The 19,965-nt window shown below is 40.2% G+C and overlaps 1 protein-coding gene across 1 annotated transcript in view; it reads right to left on the bottom strand.

The window, feature by feature from the left end:
- The window catches only part of cd2ap (CD2-associated protein), a 90,455-nt gene that overhangs the window by 22,616 nt on the left and 47,874 nt on the right, over positions 1-19,965 (bottom strand). The window contains exons 9-14 of the mRNA XM_078275207.1: positions 18,051-18,149; positions 14,597-14,650; positions 12,430-12,466; positions 8,293-8,355; positions 5,606-5,756; positions 2,960-3,069 (exon numbers count right to left, since the gene is read on the bottom strand). Of these exons, the coding sequence (XP_078131333.1) occupies positions 2,960-3,069; positions 5,606-5,756; positions 8,293-8,355; positions 12,430-12,466; positions 14,597-14,650; positions 18,051-18,149 (514 nt within the window). The remainder of the gene's footprint in view (positions 1-2,959; positions 3,070-5,605; positions 5,757-8,292; positions 8,356-12,429; positions 12,467-14,596; positions 14,651-18,050; positions 18,150-19,965) is intronic.

Raw genomic sequence — 19,965 nt, 5'->3', positions numbered from 1 at the left:
TATGAAAGTGTGAGCATGTACTTCCTAATAGGCTTTATGTATCACTATTAAGCCATATTTTTCTTGTTCCTGTGGAGCTCATGGCCCCTTTGGAAGTATCTGCACACATACAGTATAGTGCGGACATCCCTTCACTTATGATCAAGTGGGTTATCATCAAGCATAGCCAACGTCAGGCATACAGTAGGTTTTTAGCTTTTTTGCAGCATTAGGTAGCTTTCACACACAAGCTGTTCGGTCCGTTTTAACTGTGAAAGATTAGTGATCTAAGTGTTGAGTTTCATTGACAGTAGCATACCAGCGATCGAAGAAAGGGCAAAGTAAACTTAAATGTACTGCCAAAAAGCATTGTTTCCACAGAGAAATAATCTACTAAACACAAATTCCCTTACTTTTTGTGCTAAGTTTAGAAGGTACAAGTGATTTTAATTTATAAAAAACAGTGAACAATGAAAACAAAATGTCTGTTGACAAGAGAAATTCAGGGCAACGAGTAAACTTGGAGGAAGTGTTGAGTTTGCATCAAAAGAAAGTTAAAATGTGAGCAAATCAGAAAACAGGTACATGTCTTATCAAAACTTAATATTATATATATAAAAAATATACCTATACTAAAAAAGGGAAATTTAGGAATAGGTGGATGGATGGTATGCATTTAAATGCAAATATATGGTAACGTAACATAACATTTGTTTATGAGTATGTGCATATGAACACAACAAACTTAAGCAGAGGAAATAATAAGTCATAACAAACAAAGCTTTTGCAACTGTGGTCAAATGCTAAAAAGTAAAAAAAAAAAAAAGAAAGAAGCATTGCCTGTGACTGCATGAAAGATGGTCGATCGGTGTCCTGGTGAGAAATGTGGAGTTTTAGCAGCTCTTTATCACCTTTAAAAGGAATCAGTCACACACAGAGAACACTGCAGTGAAAAACCTGAAGGTCGGCCAGGCATTTTCTCTTCCTTTGCGTCTCTTTCTCTATCACTAAACGCTTCTCTTCCACTTTCAAAACATCAACCTTTAAACTATTTCATCTTTCCAATTATGTCTGTTCCTGTTTTCTCTCCACCTCCTGTCTTTTTTTTATTTTTCTCTCTGACTCTGAGTGTCAAATAAAAATCCCATTCATATTCTCCATAAAGGAGCAATAATGGCTAAACCATCCAAGGTCGACTATCCACGAGCTCCGAGGTTGTGAAACGAAAGTTTCTGCTACTGTAGAAGCTAGAAGTCCGTATGAAATCAATGTCTTATGGAGAAGAACGACACTACCCACAATCCTAAGCATAACAGCGACGTCTCTGATTGGTCCAACTCTCTGTTACCATGGAAATATTTACCACATCCGCAAACCCTTGACCAGCTAGAGTGTGTTTCTACCATTGAAGCCTATGACAGTTTCTGTACACAGTCTTGTACCTTTTTTTCGGAGTCGGTTGGCTTTGTTCCAGGCCTCAAAACTCTTTATATAAGCATTTAATGAAACACCAATGGAGATATTGAACGGGGGAAAACGCTTTCCGAACCAGAGCTGTTCAAAAAGTGGGCAGTCATTGTTGAGCTCTGTGCTTCCTCACATCTTTCACCATTTTATTAAAGGCACATTTGCATATAATGTACAGATCAATTTTCCCAAACTCACATTGACGGCTACAATTTTCAAAACCTGACAGCTGCAAACTGTTGATTGACAATGTTTTAAAGGTTGATATGAGGGAACTCTTGGCAGGAAAGGTTAATTAGAAATACCTTTTAACAGTAATTGAGGTATTCAATGTAGTATATTATACAGGAGGACTCTGGGTTGGATTAACTCACGGTACTTTTACCACGTTGATTTTTTTTACCAAGTTGATTTTGTGGCAATTTGCTAGACTATCTTAAATTAATATATAAACCACCTTGGTATACAAGCAGATCTTTGTATACATAAAATTAAACGGAAAAAGGAAATGAATGCCTCTATAATAGGGTTGGAGTGATTTTTTGGATTCTTGCAACGTGGTTCCAAATCTTGTTGTTGTCACTATTTAATGCTCTTCCACTACTGAAATACAATATAGAGGTCACTGTGTGACCCAACAAGAAAATAAAGAAAGAGGTGTGTGCTGCTTTTTTTGCTGGACCGTGGTCCACAGGGCCTAGGGCCAGCCCTACAATCTCAAAACGCTGTACTTCTGTCGCTCTGTGTCATGAGTGATGAAGGTCTGCCATTGGTCGGAATAAGTGTGATGACGTCAGTGTTGGCGTTTCCCCATTGATGATTACCCTTTCAACATGTTTTGCAACTACATCGTAACTGTTTTGCCCATCAATTAGCTGATTAACTTCCTCAATACATGGTGGATGTTGTTGTTGTTGCTGCTGCTGCTGCTGTTGACACCCATTCACCCATTGCACGGGCTTAGCAGCACAAGCAGATGAAAGGCACACCGCCTTGTGTGTGAGTGTGAGTGTGTGTGTGTGTGTGTGTGTGTGTGTGTGTGTGTGTGTGTGTGTGTGTGTGCGCGCGCTTGTATGTGAAGCTCAGCCCCGACACGGAGCAGAGAAGAGACTGCAGGGTGATGATAAATACTATTTATTTATTTAGCCCCAGCTAGCACAGTACTAGGGATAATCATTTTTATCCCACCCCTACTGAATAAAGATAATCAACTAATGTGTGAACCTGGTTGGACTGATATTTTCCAGACACCACAAACCCCAATTTCCAAAGAAAGTGTAGTAAACAATACCGTTTAGTGAGTAGCAGTTACATGAGTAGCAGTAATACAGTAGTAGTAGTTGTAGCAGTATTTAGATGAAGTAGGCAAACAAAGTCAAACGTTCGACTGCAGGGGCAGATTTGTGTTCAATTTCATTTCAAGATTTGGCAGAAGTCAAGCAAAACTAATAATTAGTCAGGACTTTGATTATGGTTAGACATAGTCTGTAGGCAATACTGTACATGTACATACCCACATCCGAAGACTTCTCCCCCCAGTCCCCAGACAGAGTTTTAGGTTTGGGGGGCACTGATGGCTCAAAGTCTAACTTTGGTCGTGTGGAAGGCACCTCTCCATTGTGCCTGTAGATAAGAGGGAAACGTGGAAAAGATAGACAAGAGATGAGATGACTGGACTGAACAAACTGCAAATACGTGTTATTCTGGAAGCTCTCTGTTCATTTTCTATTTCCAAGGGGCGTTATCAATGGCTGGTGACTAAAATGCCTCTGGACACATTTGAAAAGACCTACAACCAATCAGCGCAGCAAAACCTAATGTAGCACTGAGAGAAAGACAAATGTAAACTGACGATAGCGTGCACAGATGAGCTGTGATTGTGCTGCATCAACATGTCTGCGAGCAAGTGTTTCTGTTTTTGCCATCAGAATGTTAAAATAGTCCTACAACATAAAGTTACACTTCAGCTGCTGCCACTTTGGCTGTTTTTGACAAAACAGCGCTCCTCTTTACTAAACTAGGTTATGCGCTCTGCATTGTCCCTGGTGCGAGGGTGTGCATGCCAAAAATGACGCATTCACGTATTTTGCGTAAAGCCCAAAGTCAAGTTGTCAGTCATTGTTTGAAACCCGTACCGTTCGAGATAGACGGTTGGGATTGGTCTGACCAGGTTCTGGCCAGCTGTAGATCCGTCTGAATGGGAGGGGGACCAGACGGATCTACCAGAAGAAATTAAACATAAGCTTGCAGATTTGTCTGGTTCACACAGGCTAAAGAGGATTTATGCTTCTGTAGGGGCTCTACGCAGAGCTTTCGCCATAGTGGAAATGGCCTGAAGTTTATACGTGTGCGCTGGTGTCTGCGTTGTTTAAGTGTATCTCTTTAAGAGAATAGCAGAGCCGCCATGTAGGGTTGGGTACCGAGACCTGGTGCTAATACGGCAAGTTGAAGTAATAATAATAGTGATAACATAAAAGTAATAATATCTACTGTACCGAATAGCAATGTGGATTTCGGTGCCTCATTTCGGTGCTACTTAAATGCTTGCTCTTCTCTCTGAAAATGCTCCGAAACGGACGTTAGAGGTAACAGAAACATCACTGCAATTTGCTCGCTAGTTAACATTACACTTGGCAGGAGGTAACGTTAGCCTAGCGTTAGCTAGTAGCTGGATTAAACACGGTTAAAATGCTGAAAGCTAACGTTATATTGTGTAAAGTGTGACTGTATTTCACTGTAGAGGATTCCAACACCGGGACGCAACAGCCTCCAGCTGCCGTTGTTGAAAAACAACACAGGCGGTGCGTTTACTTAAAACTCACCTCGTCAGCCTCATGGTGCCTTCAAAGTTATTGTAAAATACACTTTTCCCATCTATTGGTATCTATCATTTACTGGTGAAATAAGTTATTGTTATAAGTTATTGTAATAACAGTTTTAATAAATCATTTCATTTTGACCATATGGCCTTAGCAATAAACAAGCCGTTCTTTAATGTTGGCAACTGTCGTTTTGGGCTCCTTTAAAAATTTTTTTTTTTTTTAAATATTTATATAATAATAATAATAATAATAATAATAATAAATAAATAAATATATATATATATATATATTTATTAGGGCTGTCAATCGATTACATTTTTTTATCTAATTAATTACATACTCTGTGATTAATTAATCGAAATTAATCGCATACATAATTAACGGTGCCTGAACCGATACTTTTTAAGAAAGTAAAAAAAGAAAAGAAAAAAAAGGGTACTAAACAACAGTTGGTGACATTGTTTATTGCTAAGGCCATATGGTTAAAATTAAATGATTTAATAATAATGTATAACAATAACTTATTTCACTAGTAAATTGCTGTTGAACGACAAAAACAACAACAACCAGATAGGAAAAGGACATTTACAATAACTTCAAATGCACCACGAAGCTGTAGTCGGAGAAACAACACAGACGGTGAAACTGGTAGTTTCATTGAACGCACCGTCTGTGTTGTTTCTCCGACGGCAGCTGCAGATTGTACATACCGGTGTTGAATCCTCTACAGTAAAACACAGTCACACTTTACACCGTTTAGCGTTAGCTGTCAGCATTGTAACCGTGTTTAATCCAGCTACCAGCTAGCGGTAGGCTAACGTTAAGCTGCTGTTGAGTATTGTGTTAACTAGCGTCACATGCAGCGGGGTTTGCGTTTCCTGTAACGTCTGTTTCAGAGCAGCAGAGAGAAGCACAGACATATCAGTGGCACCAGATTTTCGTCTGTATGCAAACGTCAATATGGAATGGATTAATCTGCGTTAATTTTTTTAACGCGTTATTTTTTCTCAGATTAATTAATCGAAATTATACAGCGTTATTTTGACAACCCTATATATATATATTTATATTTATTTTTAACGCAGAAGCATAAATTGGGACTATCAATCTGTGCATGTCATCCGTCATCATTACTGTCTACTTTCCTGTTCTTTCAACAGAATGCCATTGCTTGACACTACCTACTGTGGATGTTAACATGCATATACAAGACAGGACAGGACTTACATTGGTGCTGTATGGACAGCACTAGAGTTCATAGTATAAAAGGTCAATGGCATTCAGATGGATGAACAAATGCTGGACTGAGAGATTGAATAGACACATAATAGACTTACTTGAGGCTTGGAGAGGGAGCAAGAGGCTTGTCTGGCCTCTTTGGTGGGATGCTACCTGGCCTTCCTTTCCCAGGAGGGGGGACCGGCTTCTTGGGCGGGACCAAAGGCGCTGCAGGCTTGGATGGTTTGTGATCTGGGGTCGGCCTGTCAACTGAAACAGAGACAGAAGAGTTGAGGTGAGAGGAGAGTTGGAAAATGGAAGATGGACCCCATTTGGATGAAATTGTGAATGATAAAAGAGAAACAAAGTGCCAGAAAGGAGATATTGTACACATATATAATAGAAATACCACTGTATCCTGGACAGTCTCAAAGAGAACATTGCATCAGACTAAATTTCACCCTCCTGCAAATTACATACACATAAACTGAGGTAAATTATTTTAAGTCTGAGTCACAAAAAGTCAATTTGTTTTTAACAACCAGGACAAACTGATGTTCAACAAGCTTGTCTGCTGATAAAGTGTATCCGCAGCTGAACTTCAAGTCAACAGCCAGTACTGTTTCATGCTTTTTTTAAATTGGTAATCTATGACAAATTGAAAGTGCCCCTGTTATGCTTTTTGGGATTTTTCCTGTGTTTTAAATAGTTTTTTTTGAACATCAAAGCATGTAAAGCTATTCAAATAGACCCCAAGAGTACAAATATGACGCTGAAAAAAAGTATAATAGGGGCTCTTTAACATTATGACCCGCTGTACCAGAGCACAGAAAGAGTAGGATTTTTAATGCTGTTAACTAAACAGAGACATTAGTTCATGATGAAACAGAGTGATGTCGGTGCAATGCAACACAGGACACACCTGGCCTAGAGTGCACTGAAATTGACATAACGATCCAAATAGAAAACGGTGGGTTTTTTCCTGGATATTACGCTCGTAAAAGTGCAGTTGTGCAACAGGACGAGACAGAAATGTCATTACGCATTCAACACTCTTGTGATCTCCCTCTCTCTCCGTTACTATAATGTAGCCCCTTTCACACAGAGATTCTGAAACAGCTGCAATGAAGGTCTGCTGTTATGCCGGCTTTATTCACAGAGAACCAAGCAAAGGCAGCAGAATGTCGCCCCAGGGTGTGATTTCACATAGCCTTCCGGGAGCAAAAGAGACGTGACATGTAATACAACAGCGCCGGTGTCTAGTGTGTGTGTGTGAACTAGTCAGCATCGTTAATCAACCCGGAAAAAAACACTACCGGACCCACAGGCCGCCAACTTTATGCATTATAGTAGCACAACTGTTAGTAGAGAAAAGGACAGAGATGGCTGCGGCGCCGCAGCGCCCGCTGGTGTATGTATGTGTTTGTATGTATTTTCACATGTAAATCGGTAAACTATGTGTTTATTTCAACCAAAACTAGAGTTGTGATGGTTGGAAAAGTGGAAAGACAACCCAAAACAGCTTTTCATAGTTTTCAAGTTTGTTTTTTTTTATAGCCAAACGGTTTATAGTCATGCTCCTTTCTATTGTGTAATTCAATTTGTGTATTTCAATTTCATAATCATCATAGAATTACCGTTTCTCCAGAAAAAAACAATAATTAAATGTTTGTTTAGATGTTGCGCCAGTTTTGACTGACAAAATCGGCATTTATTTTACCTACTACCACTTCGTTACTATCGGAACTGTTATTTTTTAAATATTGATTTTAAAAGACTATATGGCAAAACTGAAATTCCAATGCCACACTCAGATCTGAAATTCTTGCAAGGTGCAAAAAAAGCGACACTGACACAGCAGTGTAGGCGAAACACACACACACACACACACACACACACACACACACACACACACAAACACACAAACACACAAACACAGCTTCCTGTGTGCGGCACAGTAAGATAGAAACTAAGAATCTTTTCTTCTTGCCAAGAATGCCTTGACAGAGTTCACCATGTGATGTGATTACACAACTAAAACCAACTGACCTCAGGTGCGAATGCATCCCGCAATCCCAGAACGACCACAGAAGTTTAAACAGGGGAAATCTGTTTATTCCCATCTATTAAAAACAGAGTCATTTTTACATTTTCCTTCCTAGTTTTAGAGCATTATTTTGTATCTTGTGGGGATTGTTGGTGCCTACATTGATTTCACATATCAGTTTTGTCTATGCTGATTTTGAATGCGTTTGATAATGTCGCCATAAGTTATTAACCCTTTAATTCAATTATGCAAATTCAGTAGATTAAAAAATGAATCCAATCAAAAAATAGAAGTAGCATACACTCTGAAATTTAGAGAGCACCATTCCAGTGTTTTTAATTCAAACAGTAGTTTCAGCCCCAAGTTGAATTCTTAGCAATACTTGGAGTTTGTTATTGTATCGTCATTATTTTGTGTATATTTTTTTCACTTAATGCACAGTGGGTCAAAGAGAAACACATTTTCAATTCCTCTGGATGTCTGGCACATATTGACAATCACGTTGACTTGACTTGGTGTGGAGCTTTTACGCTGCTTGTGAGCTTAGTTTAGAAATAACGCTGACGTGTGCGTTCCTTCCCAGGTCAAGAGACGAGTTAGTGGCGACACAGCGCATGAGGAATAGTGTTCCGAATTTGGAAAAAGGCGTCAAAATGGCAGCTTTGGGATGTGTGGCGCAAACAAAAGAGAGAAAGTGAGAGGATGAAATGAGATGAGGACGGTAGAGATGGATGTGAGGAAAGATAAAGGGCGTCCTACCTTTGTACTCTGGCATGATGGGAAGAGGCTTCTTGTCGGCACTGGGAACCTCCGGCTTGGGAGCTGAAAAACGAAACATGGTCCACAGAACGTCACCTAGACTGTCTGATCCGTCCGATTCAAGACTCACCAGACAATGAGAAGGAACACACACACCCACACACACACACACACACACACACACACACACACACACACTTTCACAAGCATGCACACACTCACTCACATACGCACACTGCACTCTACCAGGCATTGGGAGACATAAAGTAACATACACATAAATGTAATATTGATCTATATCTGGCACACACTGTACTCTGCATGCACTTATTTTTAATTGTGCGCGACATACTTATACACTTAAAAAACACAGACAGGAAATCATGTACGGGCACATTCGCTGATGTCTCAGAAACAGACATACGCGCATCAAACTGCAATACAATGAAGTGGTACAGGGTTGTGAAAGCAAACGCGGTTACTTCCTGCGCAGACAGGAAAACAAGTGTGCATTCTGCAAACTGTAGATCTCGGTGCCGAATATGAAGCACTGCTGCTTTAACAGTGACACTGAAGCACCATGAAACTAACCTGCCTTTGACTTTCATGTTTGGTGAAAGAAAAACTACAAAAACGCACTAAGAGAAACCGCCATGTCAATCTGGAACCGGGGTTTCGTGGGAAACCTTTCATGTACTTTCATGAGTTGAACTACAGCAAGTCTACATTTTAGAGCTTAGTCCTTTGTGTGAATTGGATTTATGTGGTTACTGTGCTATTTAAAAACCCAATGACCACAGTTCTGTCACTTAAAGATATGACTAAGCATACGTAAACTATCCGTGCTTCTGTAGGTCAAATAGCTAATGTTAAAAAGTAAGGTATGGCCAGACTATCTAGACAGGTAGGAAGCCTCGTTTAGAGGCCTGCGCGGGACTGTTTTTTTGAATCCTTTCTGACCATTACCGCCCGTTCCCGCAGATTGACTGTCAATAGATTGGCCATTGATTTTGTGTCTTCTCCCCTCCTGCAGGGAAACTAGTAATTTTACTGTGTAGTATTAATAAATATGTATACGTATCTGTCGTTAATAAGTTGCGAAATTACGTTCTTGTGCATAATTACATTCACGTGCAATAATTAGTTATTCTAGTGCAATATAAGGGCAAAGTGACATTTGTATTCATTTATTTAATTTCACTTATTTTAGAACGTGTTGTTGGCTGTGGTTTTCTTTGCTCAGGTTGTTTTATTTCGTTTTGTCTTATAACAGATTTCATGTTAAAGTCCCTGCTGATTGGATCCCTCAGGTCGCAGTAGGAGAAAGGGGCGGGGCACAGAGCCCCGGGAAAGAAGTGAGAGAGAGGGAGTAGAGGAGTATAAATGAAGCATTTGGCTGGATGCACTGTGTGCGTTGGATGCGCTGTGTGCGTTGCGGATTTTTTTTTATGCAACCTAGCTAGGCGAACCTAACCGTCACTTACAGCACTGATCAGGGGCGGCGGCTCTAAATCCCGGGACCGCTCCCAGCAGCAGCCCCGGTTAAAACCGCCGGCTCCCGCAAGATTTGTGTTGGGTACCGCGGGATCCCAGTCCCAATGCAGTCCTCTAGCATAGTTGTCTGATTGTTTGACCGGTTGATGGGCACTCCCCTGTGGCTCTGTTGATGTGGCCGGGTTGGCTAAGTGGGTAGGGCAGGCGCACATATACTTGGAGGTTTATGCCTCGACGCAGAGGTCCAGGTTCGAGGATTTCCTGCATGTCTTTTCTCTCTCTCTCTCTCTCTCTCTCTCTCTCTCTCTCTCCCTTTTCTCACCTAGCTATCCTATCGAATAAAGGCGGAAAAGCCCCACAAAAAAAAATCTTTAAAAAAATAAAACTGTTTATGAAGAAAGGAGCCCTGTGGTGTGTTCACAGTGCCCTTTGAAAAAACATTTAAAAAAACAAACAAAACAAAAAAACACCTCTAGTACTAATGACCTACTTTAGTTAAACAAATCAGTGCCACAAAATGAAATAAGTTATATAATTATGATTTGTATTTTATGGTCCAGTAGCAGATCTGCAGTTCCACGGCTTCATACAGGTCCCTGGGCCAGGGATTGGGACCACTGGGTCAGGGAAATAAGACAAATTGTCCTACACAGGTAGATTTCTGCTGAAGAAACGTGGTGTTGTGTGCGACCTGAATTTGTAAAATTCGCCTTATTCACAAAATCTCATTGTTATAAATCATTTTGGATTCTGCTTACGTATCTGTCTTCATCTTCAAACAGATGACAGACAGACAGATACGTTATTCATCCCGAGGGAAATTTGAGGCATCCAGTATCTTAGACAACCATAACACAACAAACATACACACATACACACAGAGAGTATATCTCACATACATAAAATTCACTCACAGAAATGTCTGACTATATTAACTATATTAATAACTATATAAGGACAAAAGACATCAGGAACAACATCACAACATATATTTGATATACTGGCGCAAACATACATTAACAGGGTATCCTGTGGGGGAAAGTCTTACAGTAGAAATAGAAGGTATTTAAAAGTGTTAAAGGAACACGCCGACTTATTGGGACTTATTCACCGTATCCCCCAGAGTTAGATAAGTCCATACATACCCTTCTCATCTCCGTGCGTGTCGTAACTCTGTCTGACGCACCCACCGCTAGCCTCGAGGTAACTGGCTCCATCTAGCCTACTGCTCCCAATAAGTGACAAATAAGGCCAACGTGTTCCTATTAACATGTTGTGATTTGTATAGTCACAGCGTGTACAAATAACAAGGTCACATGAGACACAGCCATCTTCTAACCGTATGCATACTGGGAACTATATCCTCAGAAAGGCGAAGCACTACTTTTTGCTCCTCACCACGGGGCTTCTCAGGTGCTGCAAGCAAATCACTCCGCCCAAGTAGCAGAAGTTAGAAGACGGCTGTGTCTCATGTGACACTGTTATTTGTACATGTTGTGACTATACAAATCACAAACATGGAAAGCGTTATTTTAGGATCTGTGCTCAGCGAGGCTAGCGGTGGGCGCCTCTGACAGAGTTACAACACGCATGGAGATGAGAAGGGTATGTATGGACATGTCTAACTCTGGGGGATACGGTGAATAAGCTCAAGTCCCAATAAGTCGGCGTGTTCCTTTAACATTTAATTTACAAAAGACTTCAATATTTTCTCTTGCCTGTGGATGGCATGTTAGTAAGTTGGAAAATGTTTCTGTACCCAATTGGACCATCGGGAGGTTCCACACGTATAAACCAAATCATTGGAAATTATTGTCCTATACTGCTGGGAAGTACTGAAAGGATGTGACATAATAGAGGATTCTAGATCATATGGTCTCTACTGGTTTTGCATCCCACTTTTATACTTTGGCAAATAAAATTGCATTCTATGTGGTATTTAAAAGGAGGAAATTTAACATGGCAAACCATGCAGAAACCCCATTTAGTATTACTTGGATATATGTAGTTTAAAAAGGCAACTGTCCCACTATTAGCATGCAATAACAAAAAATACAATGTTTCCTTCTTTCAACATAACATTTTAAATATTCCCAATCGTCATAACGGCTGTCAGGATCTTGTGTCATCGCCACTCCACTTTCAAGGTATGACAGCATTGTTTTAAACTGATTCTAATATCCAGCTCTCAGTCGTATTCTCATTTATATAGTCTCTCTCTGTTCTATGGCAGTCTCTGTTGTGATATTCCAAAACTAAGACAAAGTCAGGAATTAGCCCATCAACATCTAACATTTGTAAACCAGTCTATAGACAGAAAACCACTTCATTACGCCTGGATGATTTACTAATCCCTGAACCGAATGTTAAAAGGTTGAGTGAAAACACTTCTTCTTTTTTTATATTCAACAAGTTCTTTAAATGAGAGAATCTGTTACTAAGAAATGTGCTGTGACTGCAACCAACACATAATCAGATACTACAAGTACAGATCCTATCAATGCGCCTCTGCATATTCATAGGCAGTATACAGTAAATGTATTCAATGTTCCACTGCCAGACCCATAAAGTAGCACCATTTCCTCACACGTACCACTGAGTGGATAGGATTTAATGAGGTGGAGGGTGTAAAGCATTACTTACCTATGCTTTTTGAAGGCGGAGGTGGCTTCTTCGGCTTCTGGGATCAAGAGAGGGGGAGAGATGAAAAACAGGTCAGAGTGACATCTTTTATCTCAAATACAGAAATCCCAAGCCTGAGGGATGAGAGTAAGAACAAGAAACTAGGCAAATGTCTTTGCTAGTTTAAGACCGACGCGGTTGTCAATTTCCCGTCCAGCGCCCACGTCGTTTAAATAGCAAATGGACCTGCCCATGGGCGTGCTGGTCTTACAGGGAGGTGTGTTCAGGTGCATTCTTGGCATATTGCTATCTTGAGGCAGCGGAAAGGGATTGCGTCATTGACCAACAAAAAAAACTGGTCTAAAGTCCATAACGCAGCATTTCATTGTTATTTCAACGCCTGCTTCACCCAGCAGCAGCCTGTGTATGTGGATCAAGGATTTCCTGATAGATTGGCCACAGACAGTGAGACAGGGCCCATACCAATCCTCGAGCCTGTCCCTCAGCATTGGAGCACCGCAAGGCTGTGTGTTGACCCCGTTGCTCTATTCCATCTACACGTATGACTGCATCTCCACCCACCCCTCGAATACAATGATAAAATTCACAGATGACACACACACATACACACAACTGTGGTGGGAGAAATCTCTAACAGTGACGAGAACGCCTACAGAGATGAAGTTGAAAGACTGACTGAGGATGGTGCAAAGACAACAATCTGACCCTGAATGTCAAAAAAACAAAAGGAGATTATAGTTGACTTCAGAAGGCGTAAAGAGAACCCCCGACCCCTCATCTTGAATGGTGAGGAAGTGGAAAAGGTATCCTGTTTTAAGTTCTTGGGGATCATGATCTCAAAATGGGAAATAAACAACCTCCATGCACAAAAAGGCGCAACAGCGGCACCAGCGCACAAGTATAAACATCAGGCCACTTACATAGTATACGGAGAAAGCTCTGCGTGGAGCCTCCGCAGAACTGTAAAACAAGCTCAAGTGGCCTGATGTTTATACTTGTGCGCTGGCGTTAGCAACGACCAGCCACGCTGAGGCGGTACTAAAATCGGCAATGGGAAACGGACGCACAGTGTGTCGAGTCGAGGCGAGTCGAGCAGGTACCATGTAATGGAAAAACGCCATAAGTACAACCCTTTTGTGCCCGGCACACAGACCCTTTTTTCCGCCGTTAAACCAGCAAAAGCGGATTCGTACACGGCCTAAACGCAGCTACGCCAGGTGCTTCACGCTCGTTAAAATAGGGCCTTAAAACTTAAACTTTAATGGTTACAGAATTGCAAGGGAAAACAAGTCTAGTACTTCTTTATAAAATGCTGTGCAACAATTTACTAATATTAATAGCCATAATTATTTACTATAAATATGCCATATCATGTAATACACAATAATATTTTTTATTTATATAGTGCCTTTCATGAAACCCAAGGACACTTACTGTGGCTGAGCTAAGGGAGGTTGTAGGCTGTGACAGAAATATGTGGCCATTTGTGTGTGCATATACTGTATGTCCCCCTACAAACCTTCTGTCCGTGAACGTTTTAGCAATGTGACAAAATCTGTCTGTCTGTCATGTGGGTTTCTGCCCATATTCATTGAGCCAATCGGCCCTTCTTCTTCAAATATCACTGCAACTCTGACATTCTGTCTTTCAGACCTACTATTGCCTTTTTTTTTATTACCTCCAGAATGTTCCAGGAGATACAACAGAGAGTGTCCGTCATCCACCTGCTGGCTTTACTCCACCGCGGTGTTCTACGCCTGTACTTAATGAAGATGCTGAGCCAAAGTCTTTCTCTGTTTCTTAGGCAACAGGGGTCTGGACTAAGCACAGAAACGTATGTGTGCTTTACACTTAGTGCCTGTATTTAAAAAACAATTGAGGGTGGTAGTGACTAGAGGTTTTGGACCTGTTGTACAAAATGGACCCATGGAAACCACAACCTGAAGGAAAACCTACCTGACCATGACATGCATAAATACGAGACCTGAACTGAAAGGGATCCAAAGGCAGTCAGAACCAGCAGGGATTTTTTTGTTTTTTCCTTTTGAAATGATTACGACACACCACATGTTCAGAGCTGATAGCGAGTTCACTCTAATCCACCCGGCTATTAGACATATTGACGCTCTTAGGGGGTCTTCTTTCATCAGAGACACTGACAGCTTACCTCTTCTGACTCCTGCTTGGGAGATGATCTCAGTGACCCTCTCGACGTGGGAGTCTAAAATGTAAACATAAGAAGGCATAATATAAGACAGAATATAATGAAGCAATGAGGTCTGTGGAAAACGTCAAACCTTATCTGTGAGAACATCAAAGGGCTCCAATGTCCTTTGCATTAACAAACCGAAATCAGTTGGACTCAGCCTTCATACAGAACAGACACACTCACTCCACTTCGATCTGCGATGATTTCTGCTAGCCTTTTTTTCTTGGGGGAACCGCTTATTGTGCGTTAAGCCAAACAAACCACTTTCTGCAGGGCCTTGCAGTGATGTTCCCCGTCAGGATGCTCTCATTGAGTACATTTACACGCACACTAATATAACATGTATACAGCGCATTCGGAATACGCATTTCAATAGGGGTTTTACAGCCTCTTGCCTGTTTAGGGCTTATGGTCAAGTCTGTGCGTTGCTACGGCTGTTGTACAATGTACACTAACCCACTAGCCAACAGTTTTCAGGGCTGCAGTAGAGAGAACAAAAGGAGACACACACCTACTTTTAAACATCATGAAAGACTTGGATATCAACAGGTTTTTGGATATGCACAAACATCGTAATGGCAACATTTTCAAGATGGGGGTTGAAGGAATGAAAGAGGGAGGCTGTATTCACATGGTCGAACAAGTCCACCACTGGTGGAAAACTTTTTTAAAAATCCTATTTTGCAGTCGGAATATTGTCCTTTTCAGAATAAGGGCAAAAACCGGAATATTATGTGCATGTAAACGTAACACCAAAGTACTTGAAGCTATTCACCCTCATGCTCAGAAAGGGAGATGGGTGCGAGAGGCGCGCCCACCCATCCATTAACCTGGGCTTCAGCGGTTTTTGTTTATTGGCTGCCGATGGTCTCAAAGCGAGCATAAAATGTGTTTGGCTTACTCGCTAAAGATGCATCAGCACTTGACATTGTGTCATAGTTCATAGACCTTGCCACATGCCTTTGAGGTTGCCCTCCTGAAAATGTGGTTCCTCTTTCTTTCCTTCTTCCCTTTTTGACTCCTTTACTGCTCTTCTCCCATTGTAGACTGCTGCTTTATAATAGACCTTTTTCACGGCAGACATGTTGAGGAAAAGCACAGGTGTATGCAAAACCATTAATGATGGCTGCATTCCACTTAGGAGAGGCCCTGGTGTTGTGCATGCTGACTCACTGAAATAGCTCACTGGGACACTTGATGGAATTGAGCCATCGTTAAGGTGATCAATTTCAGCTATGCTTTTCCTACTATGACAAGACAACATGTCTGCTGTGAAAAAGGTCCATTGTCCCACGTTTTCACACTGCAGTCCTAATTTGTAGGCTGCACTGCACGCGTTCATGGCCTCCCGGGTGGCTTCAGTAATACATGGTTTCTGGTTGTGGAATGATTTCAGTTTAGTTGAGTGTACGGCTGCTTCTGTTGTTTTACTAATTAAATCTACCATAGACTCAGTGAATCTATTGATCCACATCACACAGAGTATTTCCATCGTGTAATAACACAACATGACATTGAATTGTTTTTACTGGTTCCACTGCCCTTGTCATTATACAGCATTTCTGCTGCCTGCTGTGCTTGCACATCACATTGCACTTTATTGTGTTCTTAGTAATTTCATGTTTTATTGTTGTACCTGTCTTCTTTTTTTTAACTGTTTTTATGCCACAGGGAACTGCCAACTACATTTCGTTATATTGTTCTCAATATAATGACAATAAAGCTACTTTGAATTTAGATGCCATCAGTGACGTCAACAGTGGTGTGGAGTGGCAGTCAATATGTTGATGGAAGTCAGCCATAATCCTTTTAAGGTTAACCTGATTGAAGTCTTCAGCAACAATGAGCGCAGCTTCAGGATTATCAGTCTGTGAGCAGTTCAGGTCTTTGCAAAGACGCAACAGGGCAGCATATGTACTCTCCTAAAAGGCATCTGGCTGATTATCTGGCTGATTATCAAGAGGCCCTATGGAAGAGCCTTTATGAAAATTAAAAACAGGATTTCCTATGTGAAAAACCTAAGCTGTGCTTATACTCGACATACTATTAATTAGATGATGTAAGGTATAGTACCGTTTTGTTCAGTCATATCTGCCAAGATATCTTGGTGAAAGGACATTAAGATAAAACATTCCCAGGCTCTAAACATTTCTCACTTCAAAGTCAAACTTTTTGGTCTCTTAATGGTCTCTTTTTTATTATTTATAAAGTGAAAAAAATTAAAAACGTTGACATTTCAAACATTTGTGTGACTGGTTTACTCTCTTACTAGGGGAACAATACATCAAAAAACAACATTTTTAAGACTACTATGACTATTACTATGTAAGAATGGTAACAGTAATTTCCCCTTTGTCTGCAGGCTTTTCATACCAGCGCAGCGCCCAAGCATTGCAGGTACAAACATTTCCACAGAATATTTAGAGATCCCCTCCACACACAAAAAAAGCTCAACAAACTGCTCACCCTATTTCTTCTCCCGCATTGAAATATGATGTAAGAATATACAACTATTTGCCATTTTAAAAGTTGAACTACTACACACAAAATGTTTCCTACTTCACTAAAAAGTCCAATTCTTAGTGTATGTGTCCTGTAAGATGCTAATTTCCACACTACACTTGTTTAAGTTGCATATTGGACCACAACCGGCTTCCAAACTAGTTATGTTGTCACAAATCCCTGCTGGTACGTCCACGTGTTAAACTTTTAGTACCGAAATGTTGCCAGCTATTACATTTATTTTTGCAAGTTAGACAGTGGGCGGGAGTCCACTAAGCGAAGTGACAATGAGAAAAACACATTTTTGAGTGGAGGGGAACTTTAAAGACTTTTACAATGTTCACCCATTTTATGCAATACAAAAAGGATAATTACTGTTCCTTTAAGGGCTTAATCTGTAAAATGTCAAAACATTGTCTAATTATTCCCATCACAATTTCCCAGAGCCCAAGGTGTCATCAAATTGCTTGTTTTGTACAACCAACAATACTTTTTAGGCACCGACCGAAATACCTCCAAAGTACCGAGCATCGAATAATGCCTCGTCATTCAATACCCAAATTCAATATCTAAGGAATAAATCTCATCAGCCTCAGTGAGCCAATAAGCATGCAGCATGCTTCCACTGAGCTCCAATAATGCTGCTGATTGGCTGTCTAATGGTACACGTCGTAGACGCACGCAGGAATAACTCTACGTTACACACCGATACAGAGCTCACGTGGTAGGGGCTGAAAAATAAATAAAAAGAGTTGTAGGATTGTTTAGGAACCCGTATCAAAGTCACGGTATTGGCATCGTTATCCAACATTTCTGAACGATACCCAGCCCTAATCAACCGTGCAAAATGATTCATCAATTATGAGAGTAGTTTCCAATAGTAGTAGTTTTGTTCATGCGCTGAGCTCACCTCTTTCTCTGCTTCAGTCACCACGACTACAAAGTTGTCAGGGAAGACACCCTCCCTGCCCCCGATCTCCCCTCGCCACCAGCCGGGCTCTCCTGTGTCCTGTTAGAGATCGCATTAACAAAGCGTGAACGACAACACTGTCTAATAACGATTTCTTTATTTTCACTTGAACTTTGAAGCACTGTCCAATGTTAAAGTCACTCTACTGTAGTAGGGAGGAAGAAAGGAAGATGTAAAAATGTCTCTATAATAATATATATAAAAGGGCTGAAAGGGCTCCACAAAAAAAGTTGATAACAAAATAAAAAAAACAACACTTCTGATTATTTCACAAGCAATTCTCAACAGTTTCCACTAGATGGCGGTAGCTTCCTAATATACAGTAGTCTTGGTGGGGAAACTGAAGGAGACATGGTCGATTACAGTTTTTTTTACTATTAAACGTCGTCAAACTATAAGACTATTTATATATTAGGTCAGTTGTTCACAGGACTATAGTCATTTACCGTTGCTTTGGCACAAAATGCATTGCCTTTGCAGATCAAAATAGTTTGCATTCATTTGCTACTGAATCATAATGCAACTATTCACGTTCTGTGTAAATCCCAACATGCAAAATAGAGCAACCAACAATCACAATAACCTGTCACATATACATTAGATACATAATAGGTATGTGGTTTTGTTGTAGAAGTTTTCAGATTAATAGACTTAGGCTATATGTGGAACAATTACATTTCCTCTAAATTTAGAGCAACCAAACTCCAACAAGTGACAGGTGAGGATATCACAGCAGATTGTTGTAGTTGGTGGCTGCGTCATGCCAAAAGATTTTTCCCTCGTTGCACTGCAAGGGAGGAAATCAGGTGTGATGTCGATAAAATGTTGTGGCCAGACAGAGAAGACATTGGATGACTCTTACACATACCATTGATACATTTGCGGCATCTTTTTTTCTTTCTTGCACATCTTGTTCCTGCAAATGTTTTCTGCAATCTTTTTCTCTCCTGTACAAGCTTCCTTTGTATATTTGTGGTTGTTGGTGTGTACATACTGTACATTGGGCAAGTATAGTGTGTGCCATGGCTGACATCAATACTATTCAGCTGCCAAGACGTCTTGGGTCTAAGCAATGAAAAAGGAACCTTTTGTTTTGATGACAATGATGTATTCATTGATGGATTTATTTACATTTGAAACAGGAGTTCATTATTTTGATTGAGTAATCACCTTTTACAGGTCACATAGAGTGATGTGCTGAATGTACCACGTGGCGTGAGGATTGTACTTAAAAAAAACAAAAAAAACGGAAACTGACAACCCCGGAGTCATCATAGATATATAGATATATATATATATATATAAAAATAGCCCGTCATCACAACACAAATAAATTCTAGCCCAAATTTAAACCATCTTATTCAAACTCAAAAATGAAATTAAAATATTTAAAAGGTCATCAATACTGTCTGAATTACTTGCCCTTGAGGTTAAAAAAATATATATACACATACCATTAAAAATGAGTAATAAGTGCTGTTAAAAAGTGCCACACAATAAATAACCATAAATAATCTAAAATACATCATAGAATAAAACCACACTGTTAGTAAAAATGCATAAAACCAATGGCATGTGTATCATCATGTTAAAGTTCTGAGGCAAGCAATTCCATTTGTAATAATAATAATAATAATAATAATAATAATAATAATAGCAATAAAAACAGAAGCACAATCAAATTATTAAAATATAGGTAAGGCAGAATAAAAGTTATAACGGACAACCAAGGCGTCTTTAAAATATTTATTAAAAAAAACATAAAACCATTAAAATATTAGGTAGGACCTCCTCTGCAGGTAGAAATGAACCCCCGAAAGGAAAGAATCATAAATAAGAAATATAAAATATAAAT

The sequence above is a fragment of the Sander vitreus genome, chromosome 18 (assembly GCF_031162955.1).
Source record: "Sander vitreus isolate 19-12246 chromosome 18, sanVit1, whole genome shotgun sequence".
Taxonomy (NCBI): Eukaryota; Metazoa; Chordata; class Actinopteri; order Perciformes; family Percidae; genus Sander; species Sander vitreus.
Note: the sequence above shows the minus strand (reverse complement) of the source record. Positions and strands in the feature narration are given on the sequence as shown.